Source organism: Centruroides sculpturatus, unplaced genomic scaffold, assembly GCF_000671375.1.
Source record: "Centruroides sculpturatus isolate CEXI.00-Female unplaced genomic scaffold, Cexi_2.0 scaffold67, whole genome shotgun sequence".
NCBI lineage: Eukaryota > Metazoa > Arthropoda > Arachnida > Scorpiones > Buthidae > Centruroides > Centruroides sculpturatus.
This window is the reverse complement of record NW_019384305.1, coordinates 234,129-252,585: the sequence shown is the minus strand read 5'-3', so window position 1 is coordinate 252,585 and position 18,457 is coordinate 234,129. Positions and strand designations below refer to the sequence as shown.

Here is an 18,457-nt window from a genome sequence, read left to right as displayed (position 1 = left end):
GAACGGTAGCCACCCACGGGGGAAGTGTTATACATTTATAATAGATACATTTTGAGCCACAACAAGGCGTGGCGGGGTCTGCTAGTTGTACGATATAACGAATAAAATATCTAATTATTCTTAATATAATGTTTTACTATATCGCCCAGAAAATTGTTTTTGCCCCCCAAAATATAAATTGTTACTAATCGCCCCCCTCAACATGGAAAAACGCCCACATGGGGGCGATATCGCCCCCGTTGAAGAAACACATACTATTTTTATTACATAATGCTTAATCCTTACTCTAGTATTTCGTGTAACATTACGTAATTACTAATATAAAATCAGCGTTCAACTCAGTGACGAATTATTCTCGTGCACCATTAATTAACGTCATAAACTCATTAATATTTTAATATATACACGAATCAGAGTTGCCGAAAATCGGCAACTTTGAAACACGCCGTGACGTCAGACCCTTGCTCGGGGACTCGGAATTGAATGTGGGCAAATTGAAACGCGCGCCATCTGCCAGCCGTAAATATAAACAGCTACTACAGTAGGTAGGCCACGTGCCAGTAGTCGAAAATGGCGTCTGCCGGGATAGGTTTGTAATATCAAACTTTCTAAGTTTGCTTATCATCATATCGCAAATGAAAAAGCTCAGAAACGAAGAATTTGGATAGGAAAAATATTCTAAATCGTTGAAAGTGGGGAATATCGAATACTTTCGTAACTGAATTACCATTACGCCATTCAGAATAGTTTACGCGGTAAGTAAGTCTATTTGACATTAATATTTAAATCCGATAGTAATATAGCGTATAAATGAAATATATTAGCGTATTAGTATATAAATAAAGTTTTTTATATTTCGAATGCCATCATCCCACGTGATCTTTATGACGACATTGCCAAACGGCCTTCCTATTGGTCTAATTTTTATCATTCCGCTTTCAAAATGGCAAAAGTGACGCCATTTTTTAAGTTTTAAAAACACTGACAATAGCTCATAGTTAAAATTTTGTGTGGCGCCATCTGTTATGGGATATTAAAAAATAACTTTTATATTATTAATTATTATAAAAATACAAAAAAAACGCGTAATTTTTGAGGGTAGAGATAAGTTTTTAAAAATATTGTAAATGCTAATAACGTAAAATTTTCATTAAGTTCGACCCCACCCGAGATATGATACGTGACCCCCTCGACCTTTAACCACCAAAATTTAATAGCATCAATGCATTACAGTAGACCCCCTATAACACTGTAGATAATTCCGTGTTATATGAATTCCATGTTGTACGAATCACTTAGATTTTACAAATACGTGTGCCGGGCTGTGAACGGCTCACGTATTTGTAAAATCTAAGTGATTCGTACAACATGGAATTCATATAACACGGAATTATCTACAGTGTTATAGGGGGTCTACTGTAATGCATTGATGCTATTAAATTTTGGTGGTTAAAGGTCGAGGGGGTCACGTATCATANTGTAATTAAGAAACGAAATAGACACTAACAAACATATACATGGAATTTTTTTTCTTTTTTCACTTTTTTGGATTCAGGGTGTCTCAAAACATCGAGATTTTCAAACTCCCGGAAGATCAAAAATTACAATAAGCGGGAAAGTAAAACAGTGTTTATTGGAGCTTGAAAATCTTAGACTATTATAAGAGATTAATAGTCCCATAATAAGAAAAGATTGTATTGTATTGGTTAATTAATGCACGAGATGATCGAGTGATAAAATGTCGCATTACAATCGTAAACGAAACGGGTTCGAAATGGATTTGGATCCACACGAGTAACTCTAGTCGGAATGTCGTTTTCCATTCACATTCATGTTATTCGATTCTTTGGTAAATCAGGCCCGTAATGATAAAATGAAAACTGGTTTTTACACGCTGCTTCCACATATAAAATCAACCAACTAGTAAATGTAGAAATTGTTTAGATTAGTTTACTTTTTAACTCAAACAGAAATTTTCTAGTAAATTTATTTAAGTTTAGGAAATGGTAAACTTTTCGTATACACTTTTAAATTTTCATTAATTAAAGTTACGGAAGAAATTTTATTATTAGTAACTGGGCACTGGAGGGATTTCCCCAATCCATCAAAGATTTGGCCATGCCCGAACTTTTTGCCAACGTTACGGATACAATTGCAATTTCAAATCGTCCAGCTAGCGTTAATATTATCAGACCAACCAATAGACTTTTCCATAGCGGGAAGGGAAGGAGAAAGAGGAAAGCAATAGTTTACGGATTAATCCTTATAACCCACTTAATACGACAGCCGCTCTTTCCTTATTGCCGGACATTTACCCCTTCCTACAGCCTTGGAGTAATCGGGTGGTGACGGACATAGACCAACATATCCGGAACAGACTGCTCGTTTTGGGTTTTTGCCTGCCGGATTCGAACCCGGACTCACCAGAGTCGTAACCGCCTGGTCATCCGGTCGCAAATTATTTTTAATTTTTCTGTCGTATGGAAGAAAGAAATTTTGACATTGTTTTTTCATGCCAAAATTTAATTCTAATATTTAAAATAACGTTTTAAAATTTAATTATTATTATTATTTTTTTGTCATATACATTATTTCAACATCAAAAATATAATTCACTACTGTGACAAAACATAGAAGAGTGAAACGAATACCCTATTATTACATATCGTACGTAATTGTTATTTATTATATGATGTGTGATATGAATCGCTAGATTTTAATATCATTTTTATGAATTGAACGTTTCATGGAAGAGACGTCCACTAAAGAATGTTGCACTCGAGAGAGCAGTGCCCTCTGGAAGATAACACATGAATGACGCGACAATAAAATAAAATAAAACTAATATTCTATATGCAGTTTGTATAAAAATAAAAATACAAAATAATTATTTTATTTTATGATTTTTTTTTTAAAAAAAGAAAGCAAATTNGTTATCAAAATTTTCACTTAATCAACTTTATTTAATTAATCTGTTTAAAGAAGTTCCAAAAACTTCTAAAAGCTGCAAGAAAGTTTTTATCTTTTGAATTTAAAGAAGACAAAACATATGTAAAACATATAAAATTTTCTTGTTGGATTTTATTTTTTTTTTTTTTTTTTAATTTTTTTTTCTCGAAATATAAATGAAATAATTCTTTTAAAATTATTAATTTAAATTTTAAAATATTGATTATTCTTCAAGGATTGACGATTAAAGCCTTGAAATTCTTGAAAGTATCTCTATTATAAAGAAAACAATTAGAATAATAAGAGCAATGTCGATCAATTTGTAAAGAGAAAATTACCTTTAGGATTCAAATACATCGATAAATGCTTAATAATTTACCTATTATAATTTCGGCAATGTATTTAATTTAATAATAAATTAAATAAAAACAAGTTTGAATTTCAAGTTGTAAATATTAAATTTAAACAATACGAAATTACAAAATAATGATTTAATTTTCGAATAGAATTGTAATTATTAATGCAATAATTAAAAATTTCTTGAAAGCATTTCAAGGCCTTAAAAGTAAAAGAAAATCCTGTTGAAGAATGCTTTGATATTTCTTTTTTATTCTTCAAACTGATGTTACCATGAAACAATTTTTCTTCGATTTAAAAGAAATTATTGTTAATTTTTTGTATAAATGTAACTGAAAAGAAGTAAAAAATCTTAATTATAATTTTAATGTCACCTTTTTTGTGTATTTACCTCACAAGGTCAGTGGGAGTCCGACAGACTTACCTTGCCCTGTCAAGGTTTTAAAATGTATAGTACTTCTTTAAATGAATTAAACAACTTGAAATTACCCTGGAGTGAACTATAGTGTAGACTTTTATAGACTTGAAGACAAATAAAACTAAAACTACTGACAATACGTGCATGTAAATTTATGATAAAATCATTATTAAGATGCATAAGGGGTATCTAAAACTTTGGCAGGTGTACTAAAATTCCTTGAAGGAAATCATTAAAATCATTTGCCATCTAACAAGTGACTTTTGATTATTTTTATATACTTTATAATGTTTCAGGTTATTATTTTCCGTTTTTAATATAGATAAATTGAAGATTATGCCACGATATTTTAATAACTTTTTTAATACTTTTAAATATAAAAAAAAAAACACACAAATGTATTTAGAAAAACACATAATTTTCCACGACACAAAGCTAAATTTCTTGTTTAATTAACTGAATCATAAGTCGAATCGTCACCATCCAGCTGACCAGTTCCGTAACCGTCATCTCCGCCATCACGAGTAAGATGGAAGCAAACATCTTGTTGCATTCTGTTGTCACTCTGGTTGGGAACACTTTCGTACAAATGACCACAATAAGAGAATTCGCTGACACTTTCCGTGGCCGAAAAATCACATTTTTTTCTACTGGAAACGGTAAACTTTGGTCTATGCAAATTCCAAAAGCGACTAAAGAAATTACTAGATTTTGAAGTGAAAGAAGAACCCTTAGAAGAAACGGAATTGATAGTATTCGATCTCATAGCCGAATCGCTATCATCAAAATTGGTAGTGATACAAGTCTTGGGAATTGGAAGAGGAGGTAGCTTTCCTCCTCTACTGGAATTGCTACCCACGGAAGATTTCCAACGCTTTTCTTTAGGCGTTTGAGGCACTACGTGATAAGCCACTTTTATCTGCCTTCTCCACCGTTCACCTTCGTCAAGACAATACTGAAGCATTCGACCAAAATGTTTAGTTTGCCTATAATGAAGGTCGTCGATAGATCGACGGAAATTGAAATCCGAATCTACGTCGATCTCCAACAGTACGGGTTTCTTGCCTCTGAAGGTACATCCCAAGATAACGTGTTGCTCAATTATTTCTTCGAGTCTGAGAAAACCAGTAAAATGATAAGGCACTTCGGGTCTACTACCCGAAACGATTCTAACTGTTGCAGGCAGTTTTAGTGTCTTAGACCTTAAAAGATTAGATACCATAAAGACATGATTCACTGAGTGAGTGCCCTGTTTGGCTACGGCGTAGAATTTGCCACAGGTAAGGAACGGAAGATAAATAATGCCTTCACGAGGAGAGAAACACCTGGCATATCTGGTATGTATCCTGCTGGAAGCGGCCGATCTGACGCTGGTATCTTCGTATACACCTAGAAATTGAAGTACCTGACCAGACATCACCTAAAACGAAAAGTATACAATTATAAACAATCCATTTTTTTTCCGGAAAATATGTGTTTATACACATATTACAATCGTACTTACACTAGTTTTTTCGTAAACGCTTTTCTTCCCATGTCTATGCGAGGGCGTTTCTACTAATTTGTAAGCGACGATATTTTCTCTTAAAAGAAAGTATGGTATTTCAGATCTCGCCACCTGCTCCACAGTCGAAAAGTAGCCAGCCGTGTGTCCATCATCCGTTACGGTAGCTATCCACCCTATAGCATTAAAACCAGTTTAATTACTTTCAGTTTCCTTAAAATAGACTACAAAATTATACTTTTTATTCGCAAATTTACTAAGGAAATGATAAAGTTTCTTAAGAAGAATTAATTCCGCTTCTAAAAAATAATGAAGGAAAAAAAATTAAAATTCAAAAAATAAAAAAAAAACGGTTTGATTGGGAAGTGATCGCGTACCAGTTCCACGCTAGATCAGTTGAATTTCTTTTTTCTAATTTTATTTAATTTCTTTTTTTATACGGTAGCTCGAAGTTAACAGTTTGCATTGATCGAATAAGTCTTCATCAATCAACCTAAAATATACTTCACCCTCTTTTTGTTTGTGTTCACCGACCTTTAGGTTCGTTGCCATTGATAAAGGGGCGGAATAAGCTCATTGTTATATAACATGAATTTTCTTTTTTTCTCCCTCCTCCTATTCTTTTATTAATAGGCAATCTAATTGGCAGATAGCATCTCACTTAAAAATTACTCGCTTCGCTAGCTTTTTTTTTTTCATCAACACGTGGATCTTTCCTGTTTTAATCTAAGCTTTATCAATCAATTATATATCTCGATTGAGTCAATTTTGATTTAATACCAAAACAATTACTCCCATTATCTCGCATTGTGTTTGTATCCGCTAAACAATTCCCGTTTTCTAAGTCTTTCATACAATTGAAAGCTTCGATAGCGGCGCCATCTCACTCAGTTCTTATATCCCGTTTTTTAACGTTTTCTCGAAATTTATTATACAGGGAATCGAGGGATGTTGAGGAGTAGAAGGGAAGTCGTTCACCCTTATCCTCATGTGAGGCTCGGGCACCAACGAGGCGCGGTATGAGTGGCACGCGTAATGGTATCTTTTTTTTAAAAAAAAAAAACGTGACGAGATGTGGTGAAAAAATGAAAACGATTAACCAAAAATTCGCTAATAACCCGTTGGGCACTTTACACGAACAAGAAGTTAATTTCTAGGCTGCTATTGTTCCATTCTCTTGTAACTGCCAAGAGAAATTTTTACGACCTGCTTCCATTCTGGTTCCATCTTACTGAGCTATGGAATCTTCTCTACCGGATTTCTAAGGTCGTTAACAGTTTACCAAGTTTATATTAAATTTGTCTTTACTTCTAACAAAACGAGCCGAGAAAGAATTTATATTTTACAAGGTAGTAGTGAAAGTTCCTTCCTCTTCGGGTCATAAACATCGTTACGTCATACGGAAAGAAACAATGGGTTGTTAAACGGTGTCCCTCACGTTGTTGTAAACACTTGTCACGAGCTTTCATTTTACTTTCGTGATGAGTATACCGCACCCCGACCGAAAACTTCCGGGAATACAAAACGCTTAGCACTTTTTTTTTGTTTGTTCCTTTCACAAAATGAAGCTCTTAAACGCATGCAACCCTTGGAAAAAAAGAAGTAATTTTTGAAGAATGCAAACGAAAATTTCCTAGTGGAAGAAGTGAGTTTTTGTACTTTTCTTACAGATTTTATTAATATAAAAATTATTATTCATGAAGCATAATAGTTTATGTAATTACGAGTAAATAATGAATTACGTTTTTGCATATTAGGGCAAGAAAATCTTGTTTTCATTGTTCTAGAATTCGAAACAAAAATTCTTAAATATGGATTCCTTTTATATCTTTTACAAGAAGAATTTTGATCTGGCCAACAGTACACTGAACTCATTGTTTCATACAATTGTTTGGTGGCGAGCGGGTAATACACCTCCCGTTGTCACGTGTCAATGACGTTTCTGTCACGCCTCTCATGGGATTTTCTTACGGTCAATGTCACTGACCTATGGCGAGACTCGGGTATAATTATATATCTCTTTCTGGTGTCAGCCCGAGTACAAAAAGAATACAACCATCGCACATTGCCAGCGTTGTTGTTGTATTGCCACGTAGGAGGACTCGGTGATTACACGTCCGAGACGAGATAAGGACAACACGAGCCGATAGGGTGGGAGGTGACGGGCCTATATTATTATTTAAAAAATCCCAAGAAAAATCACGAGATGTAATTTTTTTTTTCTTTTGTTTTATTCTGGTAAAATAGCAGTTAGAGTTTGCTAAACACAGTTCTTTCCATTTCGATATCAGATAGTTTGCTACTATTAACAACGACGTCTGATGATGTAAACTGATGGTTCTTTCGTACGTAATAATACGGCCAAACAACTGGAATAAACACCTGGTTAACACACGAAATTCCTTTATCTTCGAGTGCTTCTCAGCCCTTTTTTTTTTTTACTCTCGAGTATCCACGCCTGACAGATCGATTCATCTCGATAAACCCTGACCAAAAAAATACACCTGATCATAAAACACTTTAGGGCTTGTAATAATTAAATTCATCCGCAGAAAAACCAAACCAACCCCAACGTGAAATTTAAATATTTACAAATGCAAGCGTATCAATGAAGTCACTTCTTAATAAAAGCAACATATTTTTAATAATTAAACTTTTAATCACTTCTTGCATAAACAAAAAGCTAAAATTTGTTTATTAAAATATGAAAATTTATGCAAGGAAAATTTATAAATAATAATAATAATAATAATAGATTAATCAAGACATTCCAATAATGTTTTGATTAGATATCTACCGTCAAATTTTCTTTTATTTCGTCGAGAAAAAGAGAGAAAAAAAAAATTCAAAGTTTTAATAAAGTTTACCGTTAAGTAACCCTCTATTGATGATACACATTAATTAACTGGCATCGGAGGAGGAGGAAGAAAAGGAGGAGGAGGAGAGAGAAAAAGATTTAAATGGATGAAGATTGATTTATTAAAACAAATTGTGATGCATCAACAAAGCGACAATCAATTTTAAACGTGATTTATTTTCTTATCTTTGTTTTATGTACGTGTGTATGCTTACTAATCACCTTAAATCAATCCGAGAACGTGATGGTTATTAAGGAGAAAGGTTGGATGATATCATATATTCTATTCGTTCCGACTCGCATGTTATGTAGGACTAAACTTTTAACTATTTAACGCTTGATGTTTACACTTTCCTGATTGTCCAAGTATGTCGGCTACGCTTCCTTTCCTAAATATCTGTTAAAACCTTTGTTCCATTTCTTGAATTTCTAAACTCGTATGCCCGGTTAAATGTTTCCTTATTAAAGATACATCCCCCCCAAAAAAAACGGGATTTTTCTCCAGGAAATTTACTAAATGACGGATTGATTTCTTGTAAAATTCACTTATAAAAATCAATTTTTATACAGGGTAATTAATTATCTTAATGTTCTGTAGCTATGTGTATATTTGGCAGACCGCTAGACTACGTGCAGGATCCGATGATATAACTTGTGGTTTGTAAAAATATGTTATCTTTGGTCAGAAACACGTAAAGAGACATTGAAGTCACCTTGATGTTCATTTGCCAGTAGATCAGTAGGCATTCCGTAGGAGGGCAATTTTTTTTCTCGTGCCAAGACTAGATTTAGAACGGGGGTCGGAAACCTGTCTGCTAAGGACAGACGATGAGCTGTTATAAAGGTTAGCGCCCTCGACTGTAACTAGAGTTGAGAGAGAAAGAGAAGAAAAAAAAAATCATTTCTGACGTCATTTTTGCTAAAGTAGAGGTGTGGTCGAATTTGCTTCCTCATTCTCACACTCGTATTAAATCCTCTCTCNATATTAATTTTAATAAAATATTAAAGTTACTAGCAAGTAGACATTTTATTCGATTGGAGAAGAGGAGGGGGAAGGTGTATAAACTCACTTATTATACGTATAATTAATAGAATGAAGGATATATATAAAAGTTTATGTTAAAAGAGATGAAAAATATGTTTTAGGAAGTGCTACAAAGTTAGTGGCACGCGTTATAAACAGGTAAAGCGTAGAGCGGGTCTCGATTGTAAAACGTTAAGGCGGGGGTGGATGTGTCAAAAGATCGGTCTACGACCTTATACGGCGTAAAGATGCCACCTATATGAATGATTTCTTTAACTGATTTAATCGAACGTCGAAGAATCCGGAACCTGGAAATCGTGCGAACATTACGACTTCCTACTTTCCCGACTATCGATTTCCGGCCGATTTCTACGGAAATAATTGAAGGACAACCGAGCCGATCATACCGATTTAACTAATGACGGATGGGATTAACCGCGCACACAGCATAATTTAAGGCGGACATTCAACTTCTAACTCTATAGCGGAATCCATAATCAAAGTATCGATTTTTCCAGTAGAGAACAATGAACGGATCGAAGTACTTAACGACTTTCGATTGTAAATCGATATTAAACAACTTAATTGTGTGTTGTAAGTAAACGGGAAATCTATCCGAAATTTCGGTTTTTCGAATCTCTACAAAACCGTTCCATATTACTTTTTTCTTTATAAGAAAACCGGGCAAAATGGTGAAGTTATTTATTTTTCATAAATTGTAAGAAGTTTAATGATATGTAAAAACCTCCCGCCACCGCTGGTCATATCTCAATGGGATCTCTTTAATAGCTACGTCTAGCAATAAATGTATGACCTCACAATATTTTAGAAGCATCCTTTTTCTCTTACGGTCATTTATTATAAGCAGGCAGGCAACGAACTCATTCTTCCTTCCCCCTTCTGTTTCTTAGAATATATCTTATTTCTCTCTGCAGACTGAACCTTCGACAGAACAAGATGTTAACCTTCTCCATCGTTATTAATTATGTTAATAATGAATGAATGATTTAAAATTAACATTTGGACAATTCGGGTATTTCGAATCTTTCACTTTCGCTATTGAAATAAAGGATGTAACAATGAATAGAATGGTTTAATTGTACGAAAAGAATTGTCCTTTCGGGGTTTAGACAAATCCGAATTTCCTCGTTTATTTATTTATTTAATTTATTATTTTTTTACAGTTAACAGAGCGTGTTAATTGCCATTCATTCGGAATGAAATTTTATTATTCATCCACAAAAATCTTGTTTTCTTCGTCGAAGGACGATCAGCTACCGTTTACTGTGTCATGGATGCTATTGTTTTAATACTTCTTTATTCCGTGACTCATTTTGCTTGACTGGAATTTATGTTTATGTCTTTAGAAAGTTTCGTTTTTATACAATAATAATAATAATAATAATAATAATAAATTATTGTTTGGAATAGTTTCTATCAGTTTCCAGCCAAGTATAAGTCATTGGTTCGACGTGACATTTGCTTTAAATCCTGATTAATTGTTAGCAATGATTAGCTTGACACTTGTGATCCAAGTAGAGTTATCTAAAGTACGAGTTAATTTAAATTATAATAATTTTAATCGCTATGATTAAAAACAATGTAATTCCCTCCATAATAGTAGTATCGGTTTATCAATACATCCCTGGATAAATCAAATATTTGGATTATAAATCCTGTCATCTCAGTAAAAATATGGTAATTTTATAAGTTAAATAAATAAATTTTTTAAACTACTGACACATTAATAAACATAACTCAGTTGGGTCTAGGTCGGAATTTTTTCTAGGTCGATTCTGATAATACAATTACTCATCTAACGCCCATAACGGCAAGCATTAAGGCAATGATTTTCTTTTGTTTATTCAATTTTTTTTTTCCTCCACTCTTTTCCAGGTATACTTTCGAGGAACGTTAAAGGTGCAGCAATAGAAATAAAAATAAATTTCCTAGAATTCCACCTGGTCTTAAATAACATTACAGAGATAAAGATGGTGTTTTAGAGAAGCGGAATTCGACTCTGTTTGATATCACGATAAATACCAAGCCAACAGTTCATTAACTGTTTCGAATGACGCCCATTTAATTACCATTTACTCGCCTACCCTTTAATCCGAAACTCGATAGGAAGAAAAATTAAATTTTCATTTAAAAAAATAAGGGGGAGAAATTACCCTTCTATTAAGAGACATTAATTATCAGAAACGAATCAATTTTTCCACATAAAAATCTTACCAGTACGATCGTAAAAGGCAAGTTACAGTTGATGATTTATAACTATGTCAAACCATGGCGACAACTGGAACTAGTTTTGTGGTATGGGTCACTAGTAGTTCTATACTTTTACCTTCAACTAAGGTATTAATTTACCGAATGTCAATTCTTCTAAAGCTTACTCTCTTTTTCTCCCTTTATTGTTCTTTTAAAGGGCAGTCGTTTTATACGGAGATTTACAAATTTTCCTTCAATTTGTATAATAAATAAGCACGCGAATGAATCATAAAAATATTCGCCCTACATCATAAATTGTCTATGAAATTTTTCACTCGTGAACACTAGTTTCATTAATAATATTATTACCGTTAATAAGAGGGAAATGTTTCGGCATGGATGATTCTTCACGTTCTCTTGTAAATATTTTTCGTAGTATCTAAAAATAACGAGTTTTCATTCCAAGGTCGTAAAACTTTTTGAACTTTCAACGGTTTGAAAAGTTCGTTGTGTTTTTCCACAATACTTGAGCTTTAAATTTAAAAAAAAGAAAGCGTAAAAATTCGTCGACCGGTGATTTAAGTTGTTGCACTTTTACGGGATTTACATTTTATTACGTTATTGTTTTCTTTTTAAATGTTTTCATACTTAAACCTATGTCAAAAAATAAAATAAATAATATATTTTGTTATGTGTTAACACGCATTCTTTTAAGAAAAATTTTGTAATAAAATATAAACTTTTATTATCGTAATATTTGTTATTATAATAAAATTTTTCATAATCCCTTATAATCTCTTAAAATTTCTCACATTTTTTTTTACTGAAATTTCCCTTATAGTTTTATAATAAAGTCCTTAAATCCCTTACATTTTCCTACTGAAATTTCCCTCATAGTTTTATAATAAGGTCCTTAAATCCCTTACACTTTCCTACTGAAATTTCCCTTATAGTTTTATAATAAGGTCCCTTAAATCCCTTACACTTTCCTACTGAAATTTCCCTTATAGTTTTATAATAAGGTTCTTAAATCCCTTACATTTTCCTACCGAAATTTCCCTTATATTTTCGTAACAAAATCCCTTAAAATCCCTAATAACATTATAATTAAAAAAAATCCTTCACAATTCCTTATTAAAAGCAAAAATTTTTTAATATTAAATTATTATAAATTTTAATTACGATATAAAATTATAATAATAATTATATACATTTTTCGAGATAACATTATAACAAAAAAAAAAAAAAGAAATTTTTCGAAATTAAAAAAAATACATAAATAATCGTAATTTTTTTCTTTCTTTTTCTTTTTTAATAAACTTCAACGTATGTAATAATGACAAGTTAAATTACATCCTAAGGCTAATCTAAGGAAGATCATTACTCCACATGAAGACTACTTACATATCTAAAATATATAAAAATTAGTTTATTCAACGAAGTTTTTAACAATATTCTATTTTACACTTTATTGTTTTCGAATCCCTAAAAACCTTAACAGAAAAAAAAAAAGAGCGTGGGTTGACCTTATTTAAGTCTCTCGTACTTAATTTTTTTTTTACTTAATTATAATTAATCGTAATTATAATTATTCATTAACCGTTCGTTAAACTTAATTATGAATTTGATACCTTTTTTTTTGCCCCATTAATAAGGTTGTTTCTATTGTGACGTAACTCAAGTATAAAATAATTTTCGACCCCTTAAAACTGTTACTAAACAGGATATTATTTAAATAATTTTGCAATAGTTACAGCTTAAAAATATCTTTATTATTATTATTATTTTTAAGTGTAATTTTGCGAAACTTGTTTGCTAAATTCTAATTTCACACAAGAAGTTCCCTACGATGCGCCCATTTCATAACTGTTAAGTTCCGTTTCGTTGAACTTCACACAGAAATTAATAATAATAAAAAAAAAATAAAATCGTGTATTAAATAATAATAATTATTATTATAAGGTGAAAGATCTTAAATTTATTATTATTTATTTCTAAATCTCTTTAAATTTATACTTTACTAAGCACGTAAACAGCTCTATTTGAAGTGAAGGGAAGGAAATTACATTTCAGATTCTATCATTTTTATTTATTTATTTATTATATATATATTTTTTTTTTGTTGGAGTGGAATCTCGTCATCAAATTAAGTAAGATTTTTATGAAATAATCCCTTTTGAAGAGAGCGAAATCTCTTTAATAAATCGGCTAATCAATGCAATTCCGGTTCAGTAGCTTTAGAGGGATCAGAAAAGAATAATTGTCTGTCTTCGTCGAGAATATAATGGAATTGTGTAACTCACAGTCAATCCTACTCCTTCTGGCATTGTGTCCTCGGGCATCAACAGATGGTTGGTGCAGATATACCAAATACTATAATCTAAAACAAACGAACAGAAGGTTAAAAAAAAAAAAAAAGGTACGAACAATTTAGTTATCGTTAGATTTATGGTTTCTTTCCGTCATCCTTTCTTTTTTTTCCTCTTATTTTTATTCGATAATTTTGCAAATAGGATAAGAAACCCGTCTTCGATCGATATATCCGATAAGGTATTAATGCCTTATAACGTTATCTTTACCCATCTTACACAGTTTTACCCAAGGTGAAAGATACAACGTTTGATTTCGCCATCTTTTTTTTTATATTTTTGTTCCTCGTTTATTTATAAAAGTAGAATGTTCTCTTACCGGATTTTCTAAATGTAAATATAATGTAAGAGTTTATAAATTATTTACGTTTTCTACCATTGAGTGAGTGAGGGGGGTAGACGACTCGTCGTGGCAAATATGTCCACTCTTCTGTGTAGAATTTTATACTATTTTATTTCTAATTTTGGATATAATCTTACGAATTTACCTTGATCTATATCTGTGTTATCGAGCGCGTATAGGTTATTGTAATTCTCAGAAAAGCCTACACAATTTAGATTATATATGACGATACGTTATATAGATTATGAATTTTATAGGTCATGCTAGCATTTCTGTCGAATGACTCGTTTCTATTGAATCATTTAATTACTTTTACGAGTGAGGCATTTTCCTATATCATTTCCAATTATATAATTAGTGTATACATATAAGATGAACATTATGAGATGCCTCTAAGAGTAATAATGGCGCATGGGCATTTTTACAGGAGGCATTTTTTTTAAAAAATAGTTTAATATGATAGAGATGCTTGCGAAGTCTCGTAACAGTTTTAACAATGTAACATTGTTTTATATACGAGAAAACTTAAAAGACGTCACTTTTCTTGCAGAAGTAACTGTAAAATTGATTACATTTTATCGTTAATTCAATTGAAGGACATCATACTTAACCTAATTCTTACACTAGGATCATTATTTAAATATTTATTGCGGCTACTTCGAATGAAATCAGTGCATTCCAATAGAAACTATACATAGACAAGTTGATGTGGGTCACGTGTGTCATACGGTATTTCCGTCTGTTCCTTAATTCTCCTAAATATAATCGACTCGCTTACTTTGCATACGATAAAAACGTGCATTTTCCCTTTAAACAAAGTTCCCGTTTCTCCAGATAATTCCATTTTCACTCGAAATGTAACAGTTCGAGCTTATTGTAGCGTACAAAAATCTGTAACGTCTGGACGATGCCGTTAAATTGTCGGTGTTTCTTTAAAACGCTCTCGGAAGCACAATAATTACCACTATTTTCAGTGAAGGGAGGAAGCACGCTGTAAAAATTAGTAGTTTAATGTCCCGTCCTCTTCTGCGAGTCGGTCAGTTTAACCATTGTTTTTACTTTATAAAAGACTTTATTTTTTGTATTTTTATTCTGTTTCTTCTGATTCCTTCGGGGGATTTACTTTAAAAATTCGTCCTTGACACTTACTGCTCGCGTTTTCCCTAAAAAGAATCTTCTCTTTGTTTTAGAATATTAAACAAAGAAAAAAGAAATTAAGAGAGAAATTTGAAGAATGCCTTTCTTCACTCCATAACTAGCAAATTATTTTTCAAAGTCTTTTCTTATTTTGCTGAATATTTAATTAGTACACATCACAGTACAAAAATGACAAACGAGTAAATTAAATGCTGGAAAAATAAAAATAAAAATTAAAAAAAAACCGCAGCAATGTCGCTCGTACGAAGAAAAGAAAAATCCATATTTGGTCAAGTGTAAGCTACCATTTTGTTTGTCCATTATAATTAATAACGGTTCTTAATTATCTACCGTCAAATTTTCTTTTATTTCGTCGAGAAAAAGAGAGAAAAAAAAAATTCAAAGTTTTAATAAAGTTTACCGTTAAGTAACCCTCTATTGATGATACACATTAATTAACTGGCATCGGAGGAGGAGGAAGAAAAGGAGGAGGAGGAGAGAGAAAAAGATTTAAATGGATGAAGATTGATTTATTAAAACAAATTGTGATGCATCAACAAAGCGACAATCAATTTTAAACGTGATTTATTTTCTTATCTTTGTTTTATGTACGTGTGTATGCTTACTAATCACCTTAAATCAATCCGAGAACGTGATGGTTATTAAGGAGAAAGGTTGGATGATATCATATATTCTATTCGTTCCGACTCGCATGTTATGTAGGACTAAACTTTTAACTATTTAACGCTTGATGTTTACACTTTCCTGATTGTCCAAGTATGTCGGCTACGCTTCCTTTCCTAAATATCTGTTAAAACCTTTGTTCCATTTCTTGAATTTCTAAACTCGTATGCCCGGTTAAATGTTTCCTTATTAAAGATACATCCCCCCCAAAAAAAACGGGATTTTTCTCCAGGAAATTTACTAAATGACGGATTGATTTCTTGTAAAATTCACTTATAAAAATCAATTTTTATACAGGGTAATTAATTATCTTAATGTTCTGTAGCTATGTGTATATTTGGCAGACCGCTAGACTACGTGCAGGATCCGATGATATAACTTGTGGTTTGTAAAAATATGTTATCTTTGGTCAGAAACACGTAAAGAGACATTGAAGTCACCTTGATGTTCATTTGCCAGTAGATCAGTAGGCATTCCGTAGGAGGGCAATTTTTTTTCTCGTGCCAAGACCAGATTTAGAACGGGGGTCGGAAACCTGTCTGCTAAGGACAGACGATGAGCTGTTATAAAGGTTAGCGCCCTCGACTGTAACTAGAGTTGAGAGAGAAAGAGAGAAGAAAAAAAAAATCATTTCTGACGTCATTTTTGCTAAAGTAGAGGTGTGGTCGAATTTGCTTCCTCATTCTCACACTCGTATTAAATCCTCTCTCTCCAACGATGACAATTGTTCTAAGCAATCGCGTTTTTTCGTATAGACGTACGTAAATCTATTACGCTTCCTTTTGGGGGGAGGTTATTAAATTGTTAATATCAAGGCAAAAAGAAACTTGGGCTATTTTTAATTGGGCTATTTATATTTTGACCCAATTTTCTTGAGATGATGAAAGTTTCCGTTCGGAAATCGAGTTTACTGTTAGGTCCGATACATCATTCTATACGTGATTCACGTCCCACAGTTGACCTTTGATTCCTGGGCGTAACGTATTTTAACACCGTGACCTTTTCGAAAGGTGTCCTTGGAAAGGTCGAAAAACGGAAGGTGTGGTCATTCCATATTTCATTTCGAAAAAATAGCGACGAAATATGAAATTTATTAGCATTTTTCGTACAATATTTCAATTGAAAAATTTCCAATGGAGGGGGTGGGGAATTACCTTATTAAGACGTCATTTGAAGTCAACAGGAACTTGAGAAGGTCGTATTGAGGACTTTTTTTTTTTTTTTTTTATGGAATCGAAGGTATGGATAACCGGGGAAATTTTAAATACCGGATGACATCAATAGCAAGAAATATTCGCGAAAAATCCCCAAATTAGTACCTTCGACACACACAAAAAAAATCTAAAATAAAATAATTTAATGTTTAAAAGAAGAAAATGATCAGTTTTAAGCCAACGGCGACTCGTTCTAATACAAAATTTCAAAAGTCATTACCATAAAATCCCATAAGATAATTGCAAAGCTATTACCATAAAATCTTATAAGATAACTTCAAAAACTGTTAGCGTAAAATTCCATGAGATAACTTCGTAAAGTACCTTAAAATAGCATTAACTTCCACCCATAACCATAAAAAAAAAAAAAGAAATACATGCTAAAAATATATACAAGATAACACTCGTTTCGAAAGTTATCATCCCCACGATAACATTATCTTCAAAAATGACCGTCACAAGATAGCATAAAATTCAAAATTACCATCATAAAATTCAGCAAGATAGCATTTAATTCGCCAAACCATTACCATAAGATAGCATAAATATATTAACTTTGCATAAGAAATAAAAAAAAGTAATCAGCTTAGGAGAAAAATTATCATAAGACATTAAACTTATCAAAAAAAAAAAATTAAAAAAAAAAATTTACCATAAAAATAATTAAAGTATTCTGTGATAAAGTATAATTTTTATTGCCCAGTAGACTATAATAATGATTTAAAAAAAAAAGAAAATAAGAGTTAAAAAGAAACACAGGAAACCACTTACCTGGATAGGAATCGGGTATGACAAGAGAAGGTTCAACAATCTTCATACCGGCTTTAACATCTCTGTCTAAACTATGAGCGTAAACCTTTCTACACATGTAAGCCTGATAGAGTAATATAGGCTGTGATAAATCGAGTTTTGCAGGTATGGGCGAAGCACCTTGAACACAATTCTCGTGTATACGTACTATTTGTGGTAAATGATACCTACGCAAAAATTCACGAGGTGATACAGTCTCGGTACTCCATTTCGTCCACGGCGTACTCATTTTTTTTTTTATTTTCCTATTGTTGTATTATTCGTTCACATTCTAACACCACGTCCTATCGCCATTACGACCGACTATCGACTATGAGCCGGTCTGGCTCTGCAACTTTCTCTTTCCTACGAGCCTGCAGCTTGAATCTCGAGCACGAACGATTCGACCAATCAGCCGAGTTGAAGAGAAAGTGACAAACTGGTTTCCATGGTAACGCGAAATCGTTCTTTTCCCCCCTTCTCTCTCTCTTTTATTTTCCTCATAGATTGCGTCAGTCGAGGAAGTTATTTCAATCGGCGGAAACTCGATTGTTTACGTAATAATGAACATTTTTCTAATTTGTTACGTGCGTTACGACAT

General features: G+C 32.4%; 1 protein-coding gene across 4 annotated transcripts; it reads right to left on the bottom strand.

Moving 5' to 3' along the window:
• Positions 1–4,088: 4,088 nt before the first annotated feature.
• On the bottom strand, positions 4,089–18,382 carry LOC111618684. Of its 4 annotated transcripts, none has more exons than XM_023360264.1 (4): positions 18,049–18,090; positions 17,839–17,941; positions 5,229–5,404; positions 4,089–5,144 (listed from the first exon to the last, which is right to left on the bottom strand). In XM_023360264.1, exons 2-4 carry the CDS (start codon positions 17,933–17,935, stop codon positions 4,173–4,175), a joined length of 1,245 nt encoding a protein of 414 aa, XP_023216032.1. In that variant the 5' UTR covers positions 17,936–17,941; positions 18,049–18,090; the 3' UTR covers positions 4,089–4,172. The 4 variants fall into 4 exon arrangements, with proteins under 4 accessions (XP_023216032.1, XP_023216038.1, XP_023216023.1 ...); XM_023360255.1 differs by having other exon boundaries at positions 4,124–5,144; positions 18,026–18,382; XM_023360270.1 differs by lacking the exons at positions 17,839–17,941; positions 18,049–18,090 and adding an exon at positions 11,690–11,929.
• Between the last annotated feature and the right edge of the window lie 75 nt (positions 18,383–18,457).